This window comes from Haliaeetus leucocephalus, unplaced genomic scaffold (genome assembly GCF_000737465.1).
Source record: "Haliaeetus leucocephalus isolate CR32 unplaced genomic scaffold, Haliaeetus_leucocephalus-4.0 Scaffold808, whole genome shotgun sequence".
NCBI classification, from domain to species: Eukaryota; Metazoa; Chordata; class Aves; order Accipitriformes; family Accipitridae; genus Haliaeetus; species Haliaeetus leucocephalus.
The window spans coordinates 4,303,051-4,330,865 of record NW_010973244.1 but is presented as its reverse complement, the minus strand read 5'-3'; the positions used below and the strand labels follow the sequence as shown (position 1 = coordinate 4,330,865).

The window sequence follows — 27,815 nt, the reverse complement described above, 5'->3', positions numbered from 1 at the left end:
GTGAAGAAAATTAACTCCATCCCAGACAGATCCAGTACATACAGACATGCTGCAGAAGAGAACATTAACTTCTTAAATCAGCATCAAAAAATTAATTGTGTTAGCTAATGAAATAGTGTGTACTCTGAAGTCAATCAAGCAATTGCTGTAACATTTAGCACTCATTCACCATGCATCCAAACTTCCTCCATGACAAAATAGTTGAATGAGATGATTGTGAACATCTTTTAAATCAAATGTCATCTATCAACAGTAAATCTATGAAGATTGTCCATTTTGATGCTATGCTATGTATAAGGAATAAAGAAATGTTTGTTATAATTTAAAAAGAAGGAAAAAATCCAAGATCATCATCATCATCAGGTTGGGCATCAAAATGTGGTATTGATGTCAGTATGCTGATGATAAAAGGAAAATATTACAACAATGGAAAATGAACCTGTGCCTTCCTATGCACAGTTAGAACCTCTTTGGCTACAAAGAAAAAAATTATATGGTGCCAAAGTCCAGTTTAAGATATGCTTTTTAAATTTCTTTTCTCTGGAAACTTTCTGAAAGGGGATTAAAACAATTTATTTGATTTTTGACAGATTGTTTATCTGAAGAGCCAATTTATATAAGGAGGGGGTGGGGATGGGAAAACTAATGAAAAAATGAATGACTCAGGTAAGATCAAGTTCCTAGTTTGATTACAGACAAATTTTAAATGAAATTACTTTTAAAGTTCATCTGATAATGCAATATTGAAAGCTGGTGTTCTGGGAAGTAATATTTTCATTTCTGCACTATTTTATCAACAGGCGCTTAAATTTATATGCTTTGGGATTGTAATGATCAAGTCTAATTTAGTAGAAATTTGACAAAAAGAACAAAATTCCATGATGCTCAGCATTTAAGAGGAATGGGGAGTAAGAGTGAAGTTGGCTTAGTATTCTACTATTTTTAATTAAAATTTTGTGATCCAGAAAATAGTACAGTTGTAGTTACGTATTATCATATTAATAGGGTTCTAATTTTCTATGCTTGTTTACTAAATGATCTGTTGAATGCAAAATAGTGGTTTGATTCATTTTCTGACTTATTTCTTGTACAAAAACTGATCTGAAGCATAATGTCCCTCTTATTACTTGAAAGAGAAGCTTGCTTTCATATATTTCTTGTAAAAAATAAGTATCCAGATGAAAATTAACTACTAACTGCCTGGGGAGAAATGATGTTTGTTCTATAAATTGCTAGAAAGTCAGTCACTAAGGAAAATTTTTACAGAGATTTTTTGTTTTGGTTTGGTTTGGTTTTTTTGAACTATGCCATACTGGTACTCAAAGATGGCTTGAGGACTTAATAGCCCACACATGCAGTAAAAAAAGCCAGGATACAAACCATGAGTTTTAATTTGGTCACACCTTCATCAGTTCATGCAGCAGGAACCCAGGCAGTCATGGTATAAACCTCCAACCCTCTCAGTTGACTCTCAGTCTGGGGTTAGAACAGGACAATATAATCCCCATACAGATGTTAAAAAGATGGGAACAAGCATATTTATTCACTGCATGTGAAAGAACACCATACCTGAGAAGACATCTAGGTTAGGCGTCCAAATTTACTTCTAATTCTGGTTTATTTAATTCTGGTTTGTTAGGACATCCTCTGGAAAAAACTTGTGCAACGGATGCTTGCCAAAAGGAGGTGGCTGAGGTTAGCTGACCTGCTTTTGAGCATCCTTACAGCTACCAATTCCCTACTTAGTATCAGCCAATGCATATCCAGTCCCTGATCAAATGAGCACATCCTAAGGGTTCTAATTCGTTTTGATATCAGCTCTGACCTTTATGAAAGGAAGCTAAAAACTCCCCCTGCATATTTGCAATTTCCTTCTCAATCTGTGTTGGCTGGCCAACTCCCTGCCAAAACTTTTGCTGAAACATTTCAGACTATTTTATGCTTACTTCTGGAAAAAGGTCCTAAGCCTGCCCTAAAGCTCTTATCAATCACCTTAAAAAGTCCCAATTCTTTGCAACAAGGTCTTTAGGGCATCAACCCTTGCACTTGCACAGAACAAGTCCTTGCACTTGTAATACAGGTTAGCTGCCCCGCTGTGGCTAGGACCCATACAGGAACCTCAAGAAGAAATGGGCAGCCTCTTGTGGCTGGAATGAAGAATATTATGCCTGATGATTCAAACTGCAGTTCTCATGAACTGTTCCTTTCTTCCGGGAAATTGAATTAAGAGCAAAATTAGTAAAGTCACCCAGTAGACTTTGATCTGCAGTTGAGGAGTAGAAGGTTCATGTATATTCTATGCACATCTGAATGTCAGCAATCTTAGGTACATCTCTTAAATCCTTACTGATCTCATGAGCAGTCACATAATTCAGCAACAACCTGAGTTAATCATATTGTGGTCCTGGCTCCCTGTGAAGGCATTGTGTTCCCTTCAAAGTAAAACCAGCCCCAATATATTTTATCCTATCTTTAACAAACTTCTAGATTACTTTTCCACAAGTGAACATGGACATTTACTGGCCAGTGGACATTTTAAGTGGACATTTTATTCACCTGCAGAATATTACTCCATATACACCAACCCAGAGCTGCCTCCTCACCACTGCACAGCAGTGAAGCTATGGGGCAGCTAGCTGCTTCACAGTATGTGCCATATTGTGCTGATACGTCTACTTGCCAAGATAGTCTCCAATGTTTTTTTTTTAAAGTTGGTAAAATTTTGGCAGCATAAGGGATTTTCAGAAATCATACCTGTAAAAGATGCTCATAACAAGTTACTTGTTTAGTGTATGAAACATAAAGTTTAGCACAAAGTACAGTAAATAATATCTGATGTATGGGTGTGCAATATTTTTGTGATGTAGCAGTATATCCTATGGCATTAACAAACACTCAAAAGATATTTAGGAATCATATAAAAATTACACCAGATATTAAAAAAATCTATACTTTTCAGTGTGACCAAAGTGTGGCTAAACCAGCCCTTGAACCCTGTTACAAGTTCCAGTGCTTCAAGAAAGCTGGTCTTCTGGAGATGTGCTCAGACTATCTGGTATCTGGTATCATCAGATCATCTGTTATGATTCTGTCAAGTATAACATTAATTTAAATTGCAAAGATACGGACAGACAATCCATTGCACAACATGAGTAGTTCCAACTTCCAGATCAATGACTGAAATGTCTCTAACTGAACATGTATTAATAACTATTAAATTAAAGTTAGATGCGTATTACTCTGCTGATTTCATGGACTGGAAGTGCAGATGCTTTAATGAATACTAGAGGGTAAATAATTTATAGTTTTTCTGGAGAAAGATATTGACTAGTAGTTCAAATTATCTAACCATAGTTAGCTTTTGAAGACCTGAAGACATTCTGATACAAGATTATCATACTCTATCCATTCTTTACTGATTGAATTTCTAGTCAATCAATTTCATTGGATACTATTCTAGTTTTGTAAGCTCCACAATTTCTTAAAATAATCTGATGTCAGCCAAAAAGTCACACTTAGTCAAAGAAAACTAAAAATTAACTGACAGCTCTACCTTCTATGTGCCATTCAAATTACATGCATTTCATGGCTTAATTTGCTGTCATTTTAAAAAACTCTAACCAGGTGATTAAGACGGACGGATTTTGTGTATTCTAAAATTCATTGTTCAGTACCAATTAGATAAATTAGTATCTCTGTCTCTGACTTGAACAGAATGTAACCTTTGGAACTAAAAATCCTTAAGAACTAACTTTAGAAGGGTTCATCCTATCTGAAATAAACCTGAGAAGTAAAAAAAAATAAAAAATAAATTGTTTAGAATTATGCAGAAGTCAATAAATTCTGAAATATCCAAATTCCTACTTTCCCTGTTCCTGTCATCAGACAACGAAGCACACTGTATCATTCTAGCTTCACCTCTCCTTCCCTGAAATCATCGGCAAAAAAATATTTAACAATTCAACCTCGAGTAAGGTTGCTGGTGTTTCTTTATTTATTATTATGTCCCTAGAAGTCAATTACTGTTATTTTCATGTTATCTTTTTCCCCATCTTTGCTAAGTTTATCAGAGTGAGGTCCCTCATTATTTCAAGCATAAAATCACTCAAGTCACAGAAATTACACCACCTGAGGAGTTATTCCCAGACACTCAGGCTTTAGGTATGAAGTCCATTTGGCAGCCCAATTGATTATGTGTATTAAACTCAATTTAAACAAATCTGGAACAATACAAAGCTTGTATTTGAAGAGTGAATCCGTGACTGAATCAGGTTCCTTCTTTGAAAGTATTTGTGGTGCCTGTCTACAAAAGTCAGATTTCATAAATGGTCCTTAACAATCTAAGAGATATTTCACTGTATACAATGTGGCTGGACTATTTTAATATGGTTTATGAGAACATTATTGTTACTGAAAAGAAATTAGAGATCCATCATTAAAAATTTTTGCTGTCATCAGTTGTGTTATAAACATTGTTTTATGCACATCACTCTCTCTTTTCTTATTAAAGGCATGTATAACACATGACCAGATTTACATCTGAGGCTTATTCTTACAAATGGCTTGAATATTTATTCCATTTATATCTACAAAAGTGGTCAAAACATGTAGTGTGCAATAAAAACTGCAGGGAACCAAACCAGCTCCAGGTTGTCTCTCTTCACCCGCAGCCTCTAGACAGTTTTAGGGGAGCTCCCCTCCATAATTTTTACACGCCCCAGCTGAAAATTACATGTGTGTTGCAAATGTGTCTGCTAGTCCATTAAATATTCCTCTGAAAAATATCAAGAACATTATACAGACGGAAGTTCCGATCCTTGCCCTTAAGGTCTCCACATCCCTTCTATCATAAAACATCAGGCAAAATGCATTCACATCTTTTCAACTCCTTATGGGTCCATCTCAGATATTAGTATGGATTTGCCCTCCGGAATATATGGGAAGATGTCTGGTTTTTCCCTCTTGCTCTTTTGCCAGAATAAAAGGATAAGAATCTCCTGGGATATGATATAATTATTTCCATTTAAATCAGTTGAAATGTCTGCTTGGGGCAGAAGGAAGATGGAAAGAAAGAAAACAAAACTTTGTAAGCATTAAACACCAGTGCTGAAAAGTAACTATAGTCCTCATTAAAACTGACACCAGAACAATTTTCCTTTGATATATACAGTTTGCACGTTATTAGAAGCATTTACATCTTTATATTCTGAATTACTGAGATCCTTCATAACTGTATGTTCATTTCCTTCTGTAATCAGAGTTATTAAAGCAAAGCATGGCATACACTGATGTAGAAGTACAAATAACAGGCTATAATAGTAAATATTTTTCTTCTTGGGAAGCAGAGTACTGTCTTAAATGTATGAATAGTGATAAAATGCCAATCATGCCAGTGAAATCCCACTGAAAATTCTCTGAGAAATTCTCTGCACTGTGCTTATCTTTGTGGATCTGCGTAAATGAGACGTTTGCCAATTGATTATTTTACTCCCACAAGCAGACTTGGAACAAATGATTATGATATGATTTTATTTATAGGTCAGTTGAAAGTTCAGTCTTATTTTCTTTGTTTTTATGTTTATCTCCTTTTATTCAGTTACTCATGCACTTTTCATGTAACTGCTACTTGCAACCCTGCCATCTTGCAACTTTTTGAGGGATGCATTCCTACATCAGCACTATACAGTGTATATGATACAGAGAATCTCGAGCAATTCAAAGGGACACTATATGTGCACCCACATCAGAAAAAAATGGCCAAATAGATCCTGATACAGTGTTTTGAGGAATATGTGCAGGGACATGTCTGACCTAGAAAGACTGACCTCAATCCACTGCATTTTGAATCTGAGTCGTGTTTGAAATTTCAGTACTCACCTCCATCTCTAAGTCTTTCTAGTTTGGTCCTGTCTTCCTTGTCTAGACTTGGTCAGTAGAATTAAATGAAACTTTCATGCCATAACTTTGTGGACAGAATTCTCACTCATTAGACTTTTTTCTTATTATGTCTGTTTTTGTGATACGCCTGTAATTCTGAGTGTCCCTATTTCAGAATGTCAAAATTGGCTTACCAGGTCCCCACTGTCTTCAACTATATTTTGCAGTACTCAACTGTATAAATCAGATACATGCTCACAAGTGAAGTATTCAGGTAAGCTGTTATATTCAAAAGTCTGTCTTCACTGAGAGTTGGGTTAGATCTTGATTCACTAGACAGGGCTGCTTACAATGAGACACATAGTATAGTGAATAGTCTGCTATATTTCTAAGTTAATATCCAAATTCTAAACCCTTCAAGAATCTAACAGAAGAGCTCCCTCTCTAGGCACTTTTAAGCACAATGATTCCAGTCTTTCACTTGACCTTTCACAATATTCTTCAAGACAAAAAAAATACTGACTTTTCTAAGAGTGAAATATGGTCAGTAAAAAAAAAAAAAGCTCTTACTATCAACTGCTTATGTTCCAGAGGAAAATAGTTAGAAGTAGCAAATTCATTTTCTTTCTGCAAGATAAATTCTCCTCTGTCAGCTCAATACAGCCTATATAAATGGTCAACAGTAATATGTAAGGTCAGTTCGTTCTGGGTTTCCGTCAGAAAGATTCCTTGATATTATAGTATATTTTGCTTTGCAAGATGATCATCAGTGCCTTGCACTTATAAGAAAGGAAGCTTTTTTGCCGTTTACAAAACCACTCAAGATATACACACATGGCATCACAACATGATGAAAACTACATAGTTTGAGCTACCACATTTCAGATTTAATATAAAACCAAAAGCAATTTCCTTTCCCAGTGAGGAGAAAAAAAATCAGCTCCCACCTCTGAACATGCTTCACAATGGACATAATGCTTTTGCTGGTATTTCATGAAAGGTAAATCTTCAGCAACAAAAGAGGAGTGATTTTTTTAATTCAGAATATAAATATTCTCTATGACAATAAGAATTCTGAACTAAATGTTCTTTATAAATACAGAGAAAGACGTGAGTGAAGGCTGGGAGGACCATTTCTATGGGACTTGACTTAATGATATAGCAAGTCATTAAATTCAGAAATCAGAGAGATATGCCTACCAACCATAAAATCCAAATGAATCTTCTCCTCCGGTTTGAAGCAATAGTAGGCACCAGGGCAGAATTGGTCAGAAAAGATTATATTACTTCCTTATGCCTGAAACCAACAACCATCTTCTCTAGCCTCTTTAAGGCCCTATTTTCTGCTGCTGTCTAGCCTTCCTAGAGGGTAGATTTAGATTGGATATGAGGAAGAAATTTTTTATGAGTGGTGAAACACTGGATCAGGTTACCCAGAGAAGTTGCAGATGCCCCGTTCCTGGAAACATTCAAGGTCAGGTCGGATGGGGCTCTGAGCAACCCAATCGAGTGAAAGATGTCCCTGCCTATGGCAGGGGGGGTTGGAACTAGACGATCTTTAAAGGCCTTTCCAACCCAAAACATTTTATGATTCCTTCTGAACCAGAAGCAGAAGGGGTTTGTTGATAAAATGATTGACAGCAAATAGATCAAAAGGGGAGGGGAAGAGATGTTACATACTTCAGTAGCAGCAGGGGGAGGAGGCAAGGAGATAAAGGAAGAGGAGAAGCAGGATCCTGTCTACAAATTAGGTTTTAAAGCTCACAGCTCTTCAATCCCTATCTGTCCACACAACAGAGAAAACTAACTTCAGTGATCGATTATCTGGTTGGGACAGATGGCATTTGTGCAGACAGAGGGAAAGGAGAAGGCAGAAAATAAGTTAACATAACTACCATCCTTTAATTCACAGTACAGTGCACTAATGGTTCCTAGGAATTTACAAGCAGGATAAAAAATAACTTAAAAAGAAAAAGGAAAAATAGCATGCTTCATTTACTATGTTCAGAGAAACATCAATCAGATTTCATAAAACTATCAGAGGAGGGTAATTATTCTCTATCTTTAACATTGTCAGCCATCTGAATTGCTTCATTTCTTATCAACTTCTTTCTCTATTTCTTTGTACTATTATCCTACTTATTATCTTAGGACTATCAATTAAAATTTGACGACAAGAAAAAAATCTTGCTACTTCAGTTAGATAGAACAGTATACAATATTATTGCAATTGGTTACAAAACAAATCTCAACGTGACTTTTAAATAAACAAAAAATTACATTTTAATGCTGATATTATGTCCATTTAGGCCAGCAGTGCTCCCTTAAATCAGCGGCTTATTCAACAGGAAAGATCAGCATTACTGTATCTCATCAAGCCAGTACTGGCACAGAGCATAAGCTCAACACAAATGTGTCAGACAGACATAAGCAAATAGTACACACACTCCGCACATCCATCACAAAGAGTTTTCCATTATTCCTGCATCTTTCTTGGAAACACTATCTGCCAGCAACAGAAACATTTGTCAGACATTAAAAGTAGTAAGTTGCAGAAGAGAAATGGCTGAAAGCTCTTCAAGATCAGTAAGATAAAAATGAAAATGGGGACTCAGAGAACTTAGGGTCCTGTTACTATTTTGTAATATAAAGAATATCATCCAAGTACCTGTTGCCAAATGCTGTCTGGCTCCAGAATTTTGAGAGTGTCGACACGCTTCAGTGTGTCCTTTACCACCTTTATATCTTGCAACAAGAAGGATCAGCATCAGTGTTTTGATAGCTCTTGGTCTGTGGAGGTCATGCAATGGTCTGACTGACCTACCTACACAGCAGGGAACCAGAGCTGCTTCTGCAACAGGGAAAAAATATTTCTGTCAGTGCACTGACCATCACATCTTTGTCTTTTGCTCTTTTCCTTCGCTTGATATCTACGTCACCCATTAAAATTTAGAGATTCACAGGTAGTTTCATAGAAGTCAGTGATGGTTTTATCATCAACCAACAGGAAAAGGATCAAGCTCTCACTGGCATTCATTCAGTGCCGAGGTATATTTAGCACACTTGGCAGGACAACAGGAGTGGTCTTCATGGCTCCTGTGCTGGTTTTGCCTGGGATAGAGTTCATTTATTTCACAGTAGCTAGTATGGGGCTATGGTTTGGATTTGTGCTGAAAAGAGTGTTGATAATTCAGAGATGTTTTTGTTATTGCTGAGCAGGGCTTGCACAGCATCAAGGCCTTTCCTGCTTCTCACCCCACCCCACCAGTGAGCAGGCTGGGGGGGCACAAGGAGCTGGGAGGGGACACAGCTGGGACAGCTGACCCCAACTGACCCAAGGGGTATCCCAGACCATATGATGTCATGCTCAGCATATAAAGCTGGGGGAAGAAGGAGGTGGGGGACATTTGAAGTGATGGTGTTTGTCTTCCCGAGTGACTGTTATGCGTGATGGAGCCCTGCTTTACTGGAGACGGCTGAACACCTGTCTGCCGATGGGAAGTGGTGAATGAATTCCTTGTTTTGCTTTGCTTGTGTGCATGGCTTTTGCTTTCCCTAATAAACTGTCTGTATCTCAGCCCACAGGTTTTCTCACTTTTACTCTTCCAATTCTCTCCCCCATCCCACCAGGGGGGATTGAGCAAGTGGCTACATGGTGCTTACTTGCCAGCTGGGGTTAAACCACAACAGCGCCATATGAAGTGATTAATAGTGACTGACACTGAGACAATCTGAGAGACCAGTATGCACTGAAAATGTATTTTAATTTTGCTGAACATAGAGGGAAAGATGTTGCTTCTAAGCAGAGAGAAATAAGAGTCACTTTATTGCAGTCAAACATCTGCAGTGGCTAAAGCATCAACACCGCCCTTCTACAAAGGCACTGAAAAACATCCTACTGTATTATGAAAACCTTCAACATAATTCACAGAGAAACCTTTAGAAAGAGCTTGCACATCTGAAGGGATGATTTGGGGCACTATGACCACTCTGCTCTTGTTCCCCATATTTTTCAAGCAAATCAGATCTCACAAGCCTGGGAATCCTTCATTAAAGAAGTAATGGCTGGTACTAAATTTTCCCAATGGAAAAATAACAAAACAGTAAAGGACTGGCAGGCTTGAGGGAAAGCTAAAACTTGAGTATTACTTTACTTGTACAAGTTGATCCTCTGCCTCTTATGTCAAATTTTCTTTCTTTCTCCCACTGGCATATTCCACCCTCATGTCCTTTATCATTTAGAAACAAAAAAGGGCTATTTAAAGTGCAATAAATGAAGATTTCCAAAGGATGTATCTAATGAAAAAAGGCTTTTATTTTCACATGTTTCTCAGCTTCACTGAGTAGATCTTTGTTCTGGAGTTAATTGACTCTTTCTGAGCACAGCTTTGATTTTTTGATCTGTTTGATGTTGTTTCCGCTTCTATTTGTTCAATGACCCACTGACAAATAGGTAAGGAAGGAAAACTAGACCAAAAGCTCTGTAGTTTTCATGATGGAGAAAAGCAGGTAAATTTCCTCTTTAGCCACACAGAGGGCAATGTGCAGAAAGCATGTTCATATCAGCTCCAAGAACATAAGGGTTTCAAAGTAGAATAGTGTATCGGTTTTGTGTGGCAAGGTTTTGGTAGCAGGGGGGGTTACAGTGGTGGCTTCAGTGAGAAGCTGCTGGAAGCTTCCCCTGTGTCCGACAGACCCCATACCAGCCGGCTCTAAGATGGACTCACTGCCAGCCAAGGTTTTTTTTAATTTTCTCTCTCCTGTCCAGCTGAGAGGAGGGAGTGATAGAATGGCTTTGGTGGGCACCTGGCGTCAACCCACCACAAATAGCTTTATGGAATGGGGAACATAGAAGGGGAAAAAAGAGCACTGGAAAAAAGAGTTCTTACAGGAACTAAGATTCTGGAATAATTTGCTTAATTTGGAAAGAAAGGGCTATGTTTCTGGAAAAAAAAAACCCACAACTCCAAAGTAAAGACAAAATCAAGTTGGAATTTTTCTTTTTTTTTTTTTTCATTTTGGATTTTATTCATTTATTCAGATATCCCTCCCAAATAATTTTTAAATTATAGGACTTTTTTTTTTCTTTTCTGCAAGATTCAAATGTCTCATTCTGAAAATATAAATACGAGATATTTCTACCTTTCTTCATTTTTTCCATTTAAAGTCAAATGCTAAAAGTAAACACATTCCATTTTTTCCCTTCACTTGTTTCTATAACCTTCTCAACAATCTTTTCTATATTTGTGTTCTAGAACTAATTTATTTTACAGAACCTGGCTTTTTTAAATGATGAGTTTAGGATGCTCAATAAACACTACTTCACTCCATTCTTTCCAAGGGTGGGGCTTGAAAATGGGCTATGGGAACACTCCTGCAGCATCTTAAAAGTACTATCTAAATCACAAGAGGACATGGCTCCATTTAACTGCAAGAGCTTCCTCAGGAGCTGATAATACCGCGGTCTGGGAGGAAAAATCTCCCTGGAGCTCTTGTTAGCTTGGAAAACTGCCCAGCTTGCATCAGATTAGCATAAACCACTGCACACCTGGTAGAACATGTCCCTGCATCTCTCTGTGTACTTCTCTGCTCTCATCACAAATTACTTAGAGCAAACAGGACTTTTTATTTTCATGTTGTTCCAAGCTCCATTCAATGAAACAGAACCTAAGATCTCATTTTAAGAAGTTCTAAACTTTTTACTTTTTAGTCATTAAGTCATGAACAGCGAACAGTGTTCTCTCATTTAATGCTAAGGACTGTGTTAAGAAATTATTCATACATTTTTCCATTTTGATCCCTGTTGACCAGTATATTACCTTGTGAGAGCAGTGGAACTAATGCCACAGTAGGTAACACTTAATATGCATAATGATGGCAAAACCTGGGTCCTTTTTGTGTTACAATACATAAGGTGCTATTTGGTGGGGCATCTATGATCTACAGTCATGGACTAGAACATCGTTCTGACGGGTAGTGGACAAGCACTCAACATCTTCTGGAAGAAACTGATGTTTGATTGCAGAATAAAGGTGTATTTAAAATGATTGTTTGAGTCAATCTATACTAAAAATACGGTGTGCCTTTCATGTCTCCATTCCATGTGGCCAACTGGAAGCCAGACACTATACAGCAGGAAAGAAGTAAACATAGGAAAGAAAAAAAGAAAATCATAAAGAATTTCTAAGGGGGCTGGAAAAGATGTTAATACAAAAGTTTTAAAGAGTGGACCACCCCCTAATTTTACTAATGAGTTTTGTGTAACTGATGTATGGCTACTCTTCTGAAAGACATTACTTCCTCTTTAAAACCCCAAAAAGTAGAATCACTGAGTTGCCTCGTAGAATCTGCTACTTAATAATGTCACATAGAAAAATTAGAAAGATGATGGAATACATGGATGGAATACATAATGTAGCACCTTTCTTCCACAGCCTGTAATTTGATCAGATGAGGGTAATCATATTTTCAAATAAAAAGTGGGCCAGCAGAAGGCAACTGATGTAAGATATAACTTCTGTGAAACATTTGGTACACATTTGGTTGGTTGCTGTTGCATGAATGTCATTTCTTTTGAGGTTTGCCTCTGGTAGCTTTTTAAAGGGGTTGAATATAAAAGTTGAATAATCTAGGACACCGTTTGGTTTGGATATATTTTTAGCTGAAGTAGACAGTCTTTGTTAATATATTCCACTGTGCAATAACAGAAAACTTTTATATTTTGCTAAAAGACATTGTGCTTTAAAATGCTATACTTTAAAAAAGAACTGTAGCTCATTATCTACACATATGTCTACACAGGTCTATTCATGATACTTTGCCAGTAACTTGTCAACATTTCCTTATTAGCTTTATCTGCCTTCTTTATTAACAGAAAAAAAGGTCTGCTTCATGAAGGTTGTCTTCATGAAAGTTTCATTGTCCGGTAATACCTTCCTGCTATTCCAAACAGTTCATATATATTCATATATATGTATGTACACGTATATATATGTATATACATGAATTTCAGTTAAATAGGACAATTATAAGGTAGACTCCCAAAGAGCTCAAGAAAGCTTTCTGAGGATAATAAAAATGAAGTGCATAGATCTTTGGTGTCAGCCACAAAATTATGTCTGTGTTCATCTACACAAGATATGGCCACAGAAAATAACTTTGTGATCAGTGTTAATCCTCAAAGAGAAGGTGACTGATATAAGTGAGGTGCTAAAATATTTCACAGTAGCTGCAATATTCCCTATTGTAAAAATATGACTACTGTCATTCAATTAAATGTCTTGGCATGGTTAAATATTAAGAGTTTAATTTACCCAAAAAGAACTTAGACAACTTCAAGTCTTTCAGCTGTAAGGACTATTTTTTTCATCACAAATAGTTTTATATGGAAAAGCGGAAAGATTAATTTCAAAAAGCCACTGGAGATAAATAGCTGGTGTCTGGAATACAACTGAGAAATGTCTAATTAAACTGCACTAAATTCTCATCTCTGATACACTAAAATAACTTCAATGGAACTTTGCCAGAATTCAGTGTAATTACTGGTTCTGTACACCAGTATAAGAGAAGGTAAGAGCTATAAAAAGTTTTTGATAATAAAATTTATGCAAGTATTTAATTTTAAGGAAAAAAAAAAAAAGAGCATAACATTGCTATGGTCTAAAAAGAATGGTCTGATACATTGGCCCATCCACTTCAGTCATCGGTGCGTAACAGCCGTATGTCGTATTCCATTCTGTGCAGGTTGGACTGTTCTGCTGCAGTCATGTGACACTTTCATACAGACATTGCATCGGGTTGCCTCTAGCAGTGATACCCTGGGGCTCCTCTCATCCGCTGCAGTGAGGAACAGCCCTTCATGATCACATTCCAGATGTCAGCAAACAGCTGCTGTATACTCCCCAACACAAGCATCTCCCTAGACATTACCATAGGCTTACTAGGCCTTACCCCCAGAACTGTTGCCAGGACACTGCATCCTCACATAGCCCTTCTGCAACTCCAAATTCACAGAAGGCTTTTTGCTTAGAGAATGTTGCTTTAACTTTCTTTTCTTCTTCCTGTACACAGCAGATCCCAAACATAGAAGACCCCCACATGCCTGACTGACTCTAAATGCACTTGAATTTAACATTATCAAGTATCCACTATGTACATTATTAAGTAGCCTCACGTTTGATCTGAAGATCTGGCAGGGCAGAATTATGAAACTGTGGACTGGGCTCAGTGGAAGAATTTGAAAGATACTTGTATCTTTGCATGACAACTATTGCCCCATGAACATTTGCATGTGTAAGACAGGGAAAGAATATACTGCCTATATTCAATTAACAAAGGGTATTTAAAAACTACTTATAATAAACATATTGCAAATATCACACTCTGTTCCAAATTAATAATCAGATGAGAAACATGTATCACATGCCTTTTTTCCAGATTCTGATTTTATTGCCCTTTTGCCAAATTAAAATTAACCTTAGAGGACTTATTAAGTAATCTGTCCCTACCTGAAGGCACATCCCCTGTCCCAGATGGAATTGCATGTAAAGCCTCAAAACTTAGCAAAAATTTTATGTAACTATCTCCCTGCAAGATTCTGCCATCTACTCAAGAGGAAGCTTGATGTAACTTCATTATATCGTTAGCAACAATATACCAAAACACACGCAGACAACTTTATTGTCTGTAAGCATGTATACATGGAAAGACTATTTGCTCACTCATTTCAGAAACTCTCTTTCAAAGACATTAATTTATATTTTTTTAAGTTCGGTGCAACTACTTCCAGGTTAGGAAAAATAAATATTTTAAAATAAAATATTTTAACATGTAATTATTTGCATATAATATTTTAATTTATAGGTCAGAATTAACATTTCTAATAATGATAAATTTATATCTGAAATTTAGGGTCATTAACATCAACAATATAGAGAACAGACACTTCTACTACCATTCAGTAATGAGAATTGCAGCTGAACAGTCATTTGTAGTCTTTTACTTTGGTTCTAAGATGTGTTTATGTGTATGGTTGTCCTAATTCAACCAAGAATTTAATAAAACATTTATCATTATCAGAGACTTATTCAGGAATGTTTGGATGTCTTCAGGAGCTTATTTTAAAGCACTTGTTTAAATGCTTAGTTGAATACAGATGACCTACTGAGTTTGGCCTTGGATAGGGTTCTTGTTAGTCTTCTACATGTTTTTCTAAATCAACATTTTCTGTATATGCGTTTCTAGTCTTAATGACATATTTTAGTTGCTCCTTGATGGAGGTATAAATCCATTATTAAGTATATTTAGTAGCAGTAGTAGCTGGACCTCTTAAGGATTTAAGTCGAACAGAAAAACTTGACTGTGAATGGGAATTCTTTAAAAACACTTTAGCAAATGCTTGACAACACATATGGTGATTGAGAGAGCTGCTCGAGGAGTGCAGAAGAGCAGATGTCACTCCTATCTTCAAGAAGGCCAAGAAGGAGGACCCAGGGAACGACAGGCCTGTCAGCCTCACCCCAGTCCCTGAGAAGGTGATGGAGCAGCTAATCCTGGAAACCATTTCCAGGCACGTGAAGGACAAGAAAATCATCAGGACTAGTCAGCATGGCTTTACCAAGGGGATGTCATGCCTGACCAACTTGATAAAATCCTATGATGAAATGACTGGCCTGGTAGATGAGAGGAGAGGAGTTGATAATTGTCTACCTGGACTTTGGTCAGGCCTTTGACGCTGTCTCCCATAAGATCCCCATAGAAAAGCTGATGAAGTATGGCCTGCATGAGCAGACAGTGAGGTGGATTGAAAACTGGCTGAACGGCCGGGCCCAGAGGGTGGCACAAAGTCTAGGTGAGGCAGTGCACCTTTGGAGTCAGTACTGGGTCCAGTCCTGTTCAACATCTTCGTTAATGATCTGGATAATATGCACTCTCAGCAAGTTTGCTGAGGGCACAAAACTGTGAGGAGTGGCTGACATGCCAGGGGGTTGTGCTGTCTTCCAGAGGGACCTCAACAGGCTGGAGAAAGGGCCTGACAGGAACCTATCAGGCAGTGGGCAGACACTGAAACACAGGAGGTTCCATCTGAACATCAGTGAAAACTTTTTCACTGTGAGGCTGACCGAGCACTGGCACAGGTTTCCCAGGGAGGTTGTGGAGTATCTCTTTGGAGAGGAAATAGAACCAAGGAGGCTGTTGAATATTTGGAGCCCTCTGGGCATGGTCCAGGGCAGCCTCTTCTAGGTGACCCTGCTGGAGCAAGTCAAGATGACCTCCAGCAGTCCCTTACAACCGCAACCATTCTGTGATTCTGTAAATCAGAATCTAACAAATGTAGAAAAATTATAAGCACAGGGATATAAGGCTTAATTTATCTATGCACAGAAAACGTAAGGAAAATAAAAAAAGAAAAAGAAAAAAAAAGCAGGGGTTTTGTTGTTTTTTTTTTTAAGAAGAGGTGAGATGAGATGAGGAGCAAAAGGATGTATACGAAAAGACCTGCTACATACAAGTGCTGAAATTGCCAACCATGTAGAAAGAACAAAAACATAGTGTTAGGAAAACAAGCAAGACTGCATAGTCAGATCCCAGAGTGGTAACAAAACAATTTACATTCTAATAAAACTGAAGAAGATGTTAAACAAAAGCTAACAAGGCTAGACAGTTTCAAACCAGCAGGGCAACCTGTATCTGAGAAGGTCTCTGAGCATTGTTATTGCTCATTTTCAGTAACCCTTGGAACACCAAGGTAATTCCAAAAGACTGAAAGAAAGTACGGGGTACAGATACTGAAGATGACCTGCGTAACTACAAGCCGCTCCAACTAACATTGATGCTAGACAAAATAATAGAACCTGATTAATAAAAATTTAATGAAGGTAAATGTAATTAGTGCAAACCAACATGGGTTTATAAAAAATAGATCTTGTCAAAATATCCTGATGTTTTGAAGGTGTGTTTTTTTGCTGAGGTGACAAATTTGGATCACATAAAATTTGCATATATATGCATTTATATCTGTTTCTGCATACATGGTAATAGTATGCATTTCAAATTCTGAAGACATTTGACTGGCAGTGTATGCTATTTTAACCAAGATACTGAATTATTATAAATATGACATACTAAATATCTCAAAATGTAAATGTAAAAAAGGGAATGAGTGGCTTCTAGTGAGAACCAGCAGAAATCTGATTTTCAACCCTTCATTATTTAATATCTTTATTATTTGAACTGCAGAAAAATACATACTCTTTGAAGCTGAAGGTGACCTGAAGTTTACACATGACACAAGCTCGGGACACCTAGGTCAACTGGTAAAAGGAAACATTAGGCATTTTAATATGGACATGTGTAATATCATAAACCTAGGATAAAGAACATAATTCCAGACTGAGACATTCAATGGTGGGAGGAAATGTGTCAAAAGTGTGACATGTACATTAGTCAGAAAACAAGACAAAAGAAACTGTACCCCCCTGATAAATGAGACGGGGCATCTGGTGACAACTGACATGGAGAAGGCTGAGGTACTCAATAACTTTCTTTCCTCAAGTTTTCACTGATAATAGCATTCCCTGCCATCTCTTAAGCCCCTGAATCTCAAGGCAGGGACTAGGGGAATGAAGTCCCATGCATTGGAGGAGAAGATCAGGTTCAAGACCATCTGAGGAACCTGAATATACACAAGTCCATGGGACCTTGATAAGATGCATTCCAGGGTCCTGAGGGAACTGGCAGATGTAGTTGCTAAGCTGCTCTCCATCACATCTGAAAAGTCATGACACTCAAGCAAAGTCCCCAGTGACTGGAAAAGGGGAAACAATGCACCATTTTTAAAGAGTATAAAAATGAATACCCTGGGAACTACCAAGCAGTCAGCCTCACCTCTGTGCTTGGGAAGATCATGGAACAGATCCTCCTAGAAGCCCTGTCTAGGCATGTGGATGACAGGGAAGTGATCAGAGACAGCCAGCGTGGCTTCACCAAGGACAAATCGTGCCTAACTGATCTGGTGGCCTTCTGTGATGGAGTGACTGCATTGGTGGAAAAGGTAAGAGCTACTGATGTAACCTATCTAGATTTCTGCAAGGCCATTGACATGGTCCCACATAACATCCTTGTCTCTAAATTGGAGAGATATGGGTTTGATGAATGGACTGTTACACGGATAAGGATTGGCTGGATAGCAATGCCCAAAGAGTTGCAGTCAATGGCTCAATGTCCAAATGGAGATCCATAATGAGTGGTGTCCCTCAGGGGTCTGTATTGGGACAGGTTCAGTTAAATATCTTTATTAATGACAGACAGTGGGGTTGAGCGCACCCTTGGCAAGTTTGTGGATTACACCAAGCTGAGTGGTGCAGTTGATATCCCTGAGGGAAAGGATGCCATCCAGAGGGACCTGGACAGGCTTGAGGAGTGGTCCCATATAAACCTCATGAAGTTCAGGTATGAGCTGGCAATGTGTGCTTGCAGTCCAGAAAGCCAATTGTATCCTGGGCTGCGTAAAAAGAAGCATGGCCAGCAGGTCCAGGGGGGTGATTCTCCCCCTCTACTCTGCTCTCCTGAGACCCCACCTAGAGTACTGTGTTCAGCTCTGGGGCCCTGAGCACAAGAAAGACATGGACCTGTTAGAAAAGACCCAGAAGAGGGCCATGAAAATGGGCAGAGGGCTTCTCCCTTTCATAAAGAAAGGCTGAGAGAGTTGGGGTTGTTTATCCTAGAGAAGAGAAGGCTCTGGGGATGCCTTTCCATACTTAAAGGCGGCTTACAAGAAAGCTGGACAAAGACTTTTTACCAGGGTGTGTAGTGATAGGATGGGGGTAACAGACTTAAACTAAAAGAGGGTAGATTTAGATTAGACAGAAGGAAGAAATTCTGGAACAATTTGCCCTGAGAAGCTATGGAAGTGCTAAAGGTCAAGTTGGACAGGGCTTTTGAGGAACCTGCTCTAGTGGAAGATGTCCCTGCCCATGGCAGGGGAGGTGGACTAGATGATCTTTAAGGTCCTTCCAGCCCAAGTCATTCTGTGGTTCATTGATTCTATGATTCTATGATGTGTAAAGTAGATTAAAGTAGTAACACAAGCTACCATATCAACATAGCTGGGTTCAGTGCTCCTTTTTGGCCTTATAAGCTATGAATATGTAGCTTTGGGACCATGGTTCACTCACAGCATTCCTTTGATGCAATTTTTTCCATATAATATAGGCACTGTACTGACCTAAAGTCTGAAAGTGCATTTTATGCATAATTATAAACAGAGTTAATAAAAGCATTCCTAATAATGATATTCTAATAATTGTTTTTAGAAAAAATTAATCCTAACTTCATTCATAATATCTGATTATCTGATTTAACATGCCAGGATTATGGCATAGCAATTAAGTGGTGAAGGAATTTCAATTGAGTTATTACCTGTGTACCTAGCTTTCACATATGAATGAATTAATCAAGAATCAATGAAGACAATCTCACTTAGTTTCAGGCTCAGCAAATTACTCAATATGTTGATGAATCAACGAAAATCCAAAAGAAGTCAGTGGAGTCAGTTTATTGCTGGAGGAAAGCATAGGGAGAGGGCAGAGAGCAGGGAGTAAGATGATTAATAAAATGAGAAAGAAGGCACGTGAGAAATGGCAAATAAATTAAGAGCAGAAGCAAATGGGTGTGTGGTCCAGTGGTGTGTGTTTTTGGAAGAAGGTTCAAACTTTAATGGATACCATGTCCTATCTATGGGGAATTCCGCTATCATTTCTAACAGCTTGGCCGGACCAGGGAAAAAGCAGGTAGGACATTCATCATAAAACTGACAGTATGCCCAGTAGCATAATTTTTTTGGATGTAAAACCAAAGGAAAGCATATTAGAGAGTACAGCTTGCTGAAGCTTGGGAGCAGGTAGCCAGCAGAGCCTGCCCTGTGCAGGATATGCTTCTGACTCCATTTCTCACAGAAGCTCACTCTTCCTCTAATGCAATGCTAACGCTGCGGACTGGACAAGCTACTCCCTCTGACTCCAATCCTCAGCAGAAGGTAAACATGTTACTGTCATCGTATGGGAGACAACCTCTTTTCAGCACCCCCCCACCCTGACTTTTTTCATGGTCCAGAACAATGGCAAGAGGCCATTAGTTTTAATTTTTAATTACATTTTTAAATTATTTTCCTTGTTTTTCATTTTTACTCATCTTTTTAAGGATATTTGAATTTTTATCTGTATTCAGGGAAAAGAAAGGGCAGAGTCTAGAGATCTTAGTAAGGCATCTGTGTTTGAAAATTTGGTCAACAGGATGTAAATTAAAGATTTTTGTTTTATTGTTTGTTGATTTGGTTTTAATACGTATGGCTTTTCCCCAACCACAATCTTTTTACTATTCCCATAAATGTAACTGAGAGTAAAATCACATCCCAGTTTAACTGTGTTTCAAACTGTGTTTCAAGAACTTTACACGAGTGACATTTAAACCCAGTATGTAAGACATGAAAACCTAAAATACATTGCAATTCCCTTGCCTGCTTTGTTGCATTCCCTTGCATCAGGCCCATATACTTTTAAGCTTCCATTTGTTATGGCAGTAATTCTTCCTCTTCTTCTCTGGCAAACTTTCCATCACAGACTTTCTGCTATCCCTTATAGAAATGGACCCCTGCAGTCTCCTCAGCTCATCTGCTGGTCTTCTTCTGTATTCCTTCCCTCTAAATTCCAGTGTTCATCGGCTTCACAATAAATATCGGTGTGAGTATACAAGATGGTTGAGCAATCAACCAGAGACATAGCCAAGGCTTTATCACCATTTAGGTGACAAAAAAATGGACAGTGGCACACCTCCAGATTTAATGCAAAAAATGCATATTAGGCAGATAATTCCTACACGGTAGAAACAGAGAAAGTAGAGAGAAATGTAGCATGTGCATCGTTGATTTCCCTGAGCAAAGGTTAAAAAATATTAAATGATACAGCAGTTTTACAAAATCAAACAGAATGTTTATGTTATATTTAGACAGATATCCAAACAGTTCATTAAATTTCTACAAGAAAATGTTACTTTCCCTTTAAACTGGGACTTCAAATATTCTAAAGAAACAAATAATAAAAGTTCATTCTAAAATATCGCATTCATTTGTGGGATGGAAATCCTTTAGCTAGAACAGTTCAAATGCTCCCTGCTACTAGAAAGTATTTTTAGCTGCTTATTTTATTTACACATTTACAGTTGTAACCTAACCTGAGCTTTTACTGATACAAATGCAAAACAGGCAACCAAGTTCCTAGGTATGTTGAGTGGATCTTTGTCATTGATTTATTGAAAACATATTTTTGGAGTGTGTAGATAGCTGAAAATAAAATATTCAATAAATATTTTAAATGTTGATAAATATTAACATCAATTATGAACTATAAGTGTAAATAAATCCTTCAGACCTTCAGTGGGTTTAGCATAGCTACTTAAGTTAAATGTCTGAAAGAACCACCTCTATAGGAGACTGTAAAGCCAAAAAATCTCTACTTTTTGGGGCAGAGGAAAGAGGTAAATGTGAATGTCAATATCCTTTTCTGCTCTGAATTATCAGTTGTTCAAGCTTAAGGAACAAATAGGAAATGGCCAGCTATTACAGCAGTGCATGAATACTGAGACAATTTTTCAGGCAAGAAAGGTCTCAACTTTGTAAAGTTGCTTGTAAAATTGCAGAGCTATCAAAACCTAGATGTGCCCAGGTTCTTTGTAAATGTCAAACATCAGTCTTGGGAATGCTTTTATTATATCTATGGTATCTTCAAAGCTGGAACTGCAAATGGCTCAGAAGAATTGATTACTGATTACTGCAATTTCCTACACCACCAAAGTCAGATTTAACATGTTCTGCAATTAGCTGGTGGTCTCAGATTATCTACCTATGCAATGCCAATAAAGTAGCTGAATAAATGAAGTGTAATACAGATAAAATCAATGTTAGTTCAAAGGCTGAAGTCTGAAGAACCTTTTAATCATTTGTAGTATCTCATACCAATGGACTGAATAATGAACTTCTCACTGACAAAAATCGTAACCACACAGTTCTTAAAAACAGTAGCACAACTTCTATTTCCTTCAGTGGGAGAAGACTCAAGCTACCAGACTGCACTCTTTGTCCCGCAGATCTTCCTGATCTTTCAAAGAAGGATCCCATGTTCATGTGGATTTTGGAAATCATGCCCTGATCAAATTACCTTTTTTAACACTGCTATAATTTTAAATTTATTCTTTAAAATTTTTAAGACTAACAAAATGAAAAAGTCACTCAGAGTATCATCTCATGAAGAAGACTGATGTTGCTTCTTTAACATTTTCTGTCTGAAGTGACTGAAACACATTTGCAAGTTCATGTACTTTTGTAAGACCGAGCATGATTGGTATTTAGGAAATAATACAGACATGGGCAGCGACACACCTCAAGAATTAGCAAGTTATCTTACATTTAACCTATGAGCCAAAGTGCTCTGAGAGAGATCAACTTCTGCATATGTAGAAAAAGAAAATGTAGAAAACACCCATAGTTTGTGCATAGTTTGTTATTACCCCAAGCATTACGAGTATTCTGAAGTCTTAAATATTGCTATAATTACTAAACATTGAACATGAGATCTGATTTATAAGATTTAGAGATAAGATTTGGAGATAAGCTTGATAAGATTTAGAGATCCAAGTTGAAATTCCTAAAGAACTCCTATAGTAAAACCTACTGTCTGTCACAGATCCATAGTGATGTGAGTTACCCAAGCAGATCTACAGTTTCTAATGTCTGGTAAATATATTACATAAAAAGAATTTCCTGTCACAACCGCATCAACTGAAATAATCTTTCAAATATGTTAAAAGTACCTAAGTGAAAAAATTATAGATAATCAGAAAATATTTCTCATCTCCTTGCAAAAGAAACTGTCAATGTTCACAGAGACAATTTTTCAATTCATAATCTTTAATTTCACTTCCAAACTTTATTGCAGACTGCACCACTTACTGAAGCACTTTTTGTGTCTTATTCCATATTATTGCACCAGAGTTTAAAAAAAATAAATTAACTAAAAACACAAGCAAAGCAAAAAGAACCCAAGCAAAACCCAGTTTTTAAAACATTAATTCAATGACATTTGCAATTGATTCAATGCCCACTGACCACATCAAACTTTGAATCAGACTTTCTGTATATAGATGAATGTCTGCAATCAGGCTGTGTGCAATGTTGCATACACAGAAGTTAAGGACTCTTCGAAACTCTGGCTTTTCAGCACTGACACAGGGCCTAGCTGCTGTCACCAATTTGGAAATGACAGCAGACTATTTATTACTATTTCATTCACATGTAAGGTAAAGTATTGTTTAGGAAAAGCATATTCATTTAAAAAGTCACCCTGAGTAACTCAGTTCAATGTTGTTAAATAATGACCAGTTAACAAACTGTTGTTTGCCTATTGAATGTTAATTTTATTATATAGTGATGTATAGCACCTTAAATAACATGTACCATTATATAATGGTGGATGTAAATTTTGGTCTAATTTATAGCTAAAATGTTCTGAAAGAAAAAAAAAGAAAGCATATGTTTAATGTTATGAAATTCTATGGTCTTAAAGGAAACTTAGGCCCTCAGTTTAAAAGTTTAGCATATTTGTAAGTTCTTTGGCACCCAGGGGTAAGAAAAGTGATTAAACATTAAACTTATATGAAAAAGTTTTTGTATACTTGAAACTAAATTCTGTGGGATCTCCGAGTTTACATCCAGACAACAGGACCTAAACTAAGTGATGTTAATCAGAAGTAACAGAAACACAACTGAAATTGACCAGATTTCACAAAATACCATTATGTCTGAAAAATTTTCTGGAAGAGAACTATTCCCAAATGTAAGTCTAATAAAATATATGATATCCCCATATACCCAACATTCAAGCACTGAACTGGAAGGGTAGATTCTCTAGTTCTAAAGAGTCTGGAACTCCTGAAAAGAAGTTTCTTGTACAATGCCTTGCTCTTTCAAAAGGGACATTACACTTTTTTAATACTTTTCTCGCTTACCCAAGCTGTTAAGGGAAGTCTGGGTGCCATGCAGTCAAAGCTAAAAGATGCGTATTTTTGCTTATACGCAAATCTTAATGATTTACTATACCTGCCCCTTATTTGATTTCTGCATCAATTATTGTAAAATGGGGTTAAATTTCAACTTCAGCAGTGGTATGGTACCTACTGCAAAAGCATCAAAAGTATCAGAACTAGAAGTTTTAATAGTTCTGTACTGATCAGGTTTACATTGCACATAAGCTGACATAACCAAAAATAAAACCTAGCTGTAAAAGACAATTACTTTTTAAGTCAGTTGCTTTCATAGAGAAGCAGATGATCTATGATGAATGCCTGTAACATTCTCATTAAGATGACAAGGTCGATGCTTTATGTGTTTTTTAATAAGAACACAAGTGAAAGTTAGTCTGCCCATAGTCATGTTCTTATCTTTCCATCTTTAAGCCATGTAAAAGACTACAAAGCATGAAATTTGTATTTTCTGTGCTACTTTTTATCTTGTGATGACCTCTCCTGGTTGAGCTGTTCATTAGCCTTGATTCCAGAAGTTAAGGTTGTTTTGATCCCTCTACGCTTATTTAAAAAAAAAGGAGGAATATGAAGAATTTATTGCCAAGGTATGAAAAATGTGACTATGAATAAAATTTACAGTAAGATCTGAGTATTATTAGTGTGTGTGATATTGTATCATGGTGTATGTTTATTGTACTACAAGATGGGCTTTCAACGCCCACTTCATCTTGAGATAAAACTGAATGAGATTCAAAGCTTTCAACATGATCACTTCCGAATCAGTATTACTGAGAGACATAATTTTAATGACAGAGATAGATTTCCTCAGTTTGCAAACAAACATTTGAGATGCAATATATTCACACAAGTGACGTCCAATTCCGTTCTTTCTGAAAACGGTATTTTTTTATATGTCAGCACAAGCAGACCGTAAGAAAATATTGAATAGCCAGCTCTTATATAGGGATTCGTAATGAATCTTGCATACTTCCTAAAAATACGGTAAAGAATAAATTTGCTGTTGTTACTTACTTCAAAGTCAAAACATAAAGTAGCAATGGAGGAGAAAATAAAAATGTGGTTGGAAATCAGTTTTACATCAAAGTTGCATTTCACACAATTTTTAGTACTTTCAGAAGCATTCCGAATATGATGTTCAAAATCAACTGATGAGGGGAAAAAAAAAAAAAAAAGAAAAAAAAAGATAAAAAACTAAGTGCATTCTCTTGTCAAAGAAGAACAAAATTCCCCAATGCCATTCACAATCAGTTGCATACAAAGTGACAATCTATCCCAGAAAATACAGCACAGTGACCAGTTTGTACACCAAAGCGTGCAACAGAATAACCAGTCAAGTGGTGCACCAAAACACTGTGACACAGCACTTGAGTTCCTATTGTGGTAGCACTTCCCAAGCACCCATACGTCTTTACAAGAATTTTAAGCATGTACTGCAATGTGAACACTCCTTTTGTAATTTTAAGGCTGACGTGTACTTCTAGCTATATTTCTGTTTCCAGTAAACAAATCTAACTCCATTTCACTTTCAGAAGTGAAACGCTATATGCTACATAAGGCATGTAGTGTATAAGCCCTTGGAGGGTAAATTAATATAAAGAAATCTTTCAATATCTGAAAAACAAAATTGTCAAGATGGGAATGTATATGAGTAAATTGTAATTAAGATTATCTATAACCTTTATTAATGGACTTTCTGGTTATAGTGATGTTAATACAACCATTAACTTCTCAACTAACTTCTTTCAAAAGTTAAAGATTTGTTTGTTGAAACAAATTATCTGGGTAATCAGATAACCCACTGTAGGTCATTTTCAAGTTAAACTACAGTCATTAGTCACTGAATGACAAAAAAAAAAAAAAAAAAAAAAAAGCTCAGAAATCCTATTATAGAAAAGCAGTATAGGGAACTTTGTTTTCCGAGAACAGATTTCTGACAACCTAAACCATAAATCTTTTTTTTCTCCTGTATATTCCTGTTATGCAGAGCCTGAGAGATGGCCATGAAGAAATAATATTCAGAAGAAAAATTAGATAGCCAGTGAAAACTAAGCTGTAAACCTCAGGATCAATATTTCTCCTAAATCAAAGGTAGAAAAATAACTGAACATTCTACAGCCTCTGAGACCTAGATACAATGCAGACACTGCTGCACATTTTCTGTTGACACACAAATAAATGACTAAGTGTAACCAAATCCTGGAACAATAACATTGTTTTATTTTTCAATAGGTATCACATGATAACAGATAGAAACCCACTGAGAAAGCATAGCAGTGCTCCAGTTGTCTAATCATTGCATTGTTCATTCCTGCTCCCAAGGAAACAAATAAATAAATTTAATGATCCACATAGATCTCTATGCAGTATATACATTACATTCTAAGACAATTCCCTGTTTGGTCAGTAGAATCAGCCCCCATTCACACACACGCAATCCCAACACATCTATCTGTAACATCTCAGGACATTTCTTTCCTCTATGAACAGCAGAGGAAGTCAACAGTAGTTTCTATTTTTGACGATTCTATAAAAATGCACTGCTTCATTTCAGTATGCATTTCAAAAATACTTTGCAAATGGCAAATGCTTTACATGGTCTGAAGATAAACAACTAAATACTTAACACTGACATCTACCTGCAAATGTTTTGCTGGAAACTACAGCTCAGTGCAATGTTAAAGACTTGACCTAACACCCATTGAAATCAATGAGTACGCTGTGATTTTTACACTGATAGCAGAATTGGGTCCTGTATAGGTGTTCTGCACTCCTCTGGTCTAAAGTTCAGTATTTCAGCAGATGCTTGATCATTTCTCTACTATTCCTGCCTTCCTAGGGGGGCAATTCTTGGTATCCTCTAAAATACCTTTGCTCATTTTATTATGGCAAGCAAAACTTCACTCTCAAGAAAAGCTGTCCTGGCTCAGTTCCTTCTCATCAACTTACCATCATTCTTTCCTCTTCAAATGAGGCAAAATTTTCTCTTGCTGCTCCTTGATAAAGCACTAGTTATGGAAACTGCTCACATCTCCTCTTTTCCCTCACACAACTGTGGAAGTGAAGTACTTCCAAATGCAAATTGCATACCTTCTGAAGAAGGTGGGAAAAACCAAAACAAACTAACCAACCAACCAAAAACTACCCCCAAACTTTGAACAGCTTCTGTCTGATTCCTTTCCCTCTCTGACTCCATTGCAGAACCAAGACTATATCATAGAGCAGGTCTTTCAACTTTCCACACCAGCTACCACTGAAATCATCTACACTAAGGAAAATCTGATGGGGAGCACTGCGAACAGTATCAAACCTCAGTGCACACATCCACATACAAATACACAGAAAATCAAACACAAGATTTACCAGCAGAGAAAAAACAATCAACCTCCCAGAGTTGTGGGAATTCCCCTCTCGCTTATTGCAGAGCTGAAATTGTGCATGCTTCTTAGAAAAGGGTACTTACGAGATGCAGGCAGAGCAGTCCTGGCTCTGCAGCTAATGCTGCTGAAAATCCAGAGGAAGAGAGCTGCCCTGCAGCCAGCTCGGGTAACCACAACCATCCTTCACGTCCTGGCTCCCTGTACTCCAAATGCCAGCCGCAGAAGACCTGCTTTTCTCCACTTTGGCCCCTTCTCTCTCTCTCCTTCTCTTTCTCTGAGGAGGAGGCGAGGAGGTAAAGGGGGCAGGGCTTTACCTTGGGGTAGCAGCCAACCCCCCTCTTCGTCTGCTATCTCTGGGTTTGCAGCAGCAGGATAAGTCCCGGTACTTTTCTTTCCCTTATTTCTGTGTGTCTGTGCCTCCTTCTCAGAGGAAGGGGCGGGGGGGGGGGGGGGGGGCCACAAAAAAAA

The 27,815-nt window shown here is 37.4% G+C and overlaps 1 protein-coding gene across 1 annotated transcript in view; it reads right to left on the bottom strand.

The window, feature by feature from the left end:
- The window catches only part of CNTNAP2 (contactin associated protein-like 2), a 1,206,765-nt gene extending 1,179,238 nt beyond the window's left edge, over positions 1-27,527 (bottom strand). Inside the window, exon 1 of the mRNA XM_010581816.1 lies at positions 27,431-27,527. Coding sequence (XP_010580118.1) covers positions 27,431-27,527 — 97 coding nt within the window. The remainder of the gene's footprint in view (positions 1-27,430) is intronic.
- Between the last annotated feature and the right edge of the window lie 288 nt (positions 27,528-27,815).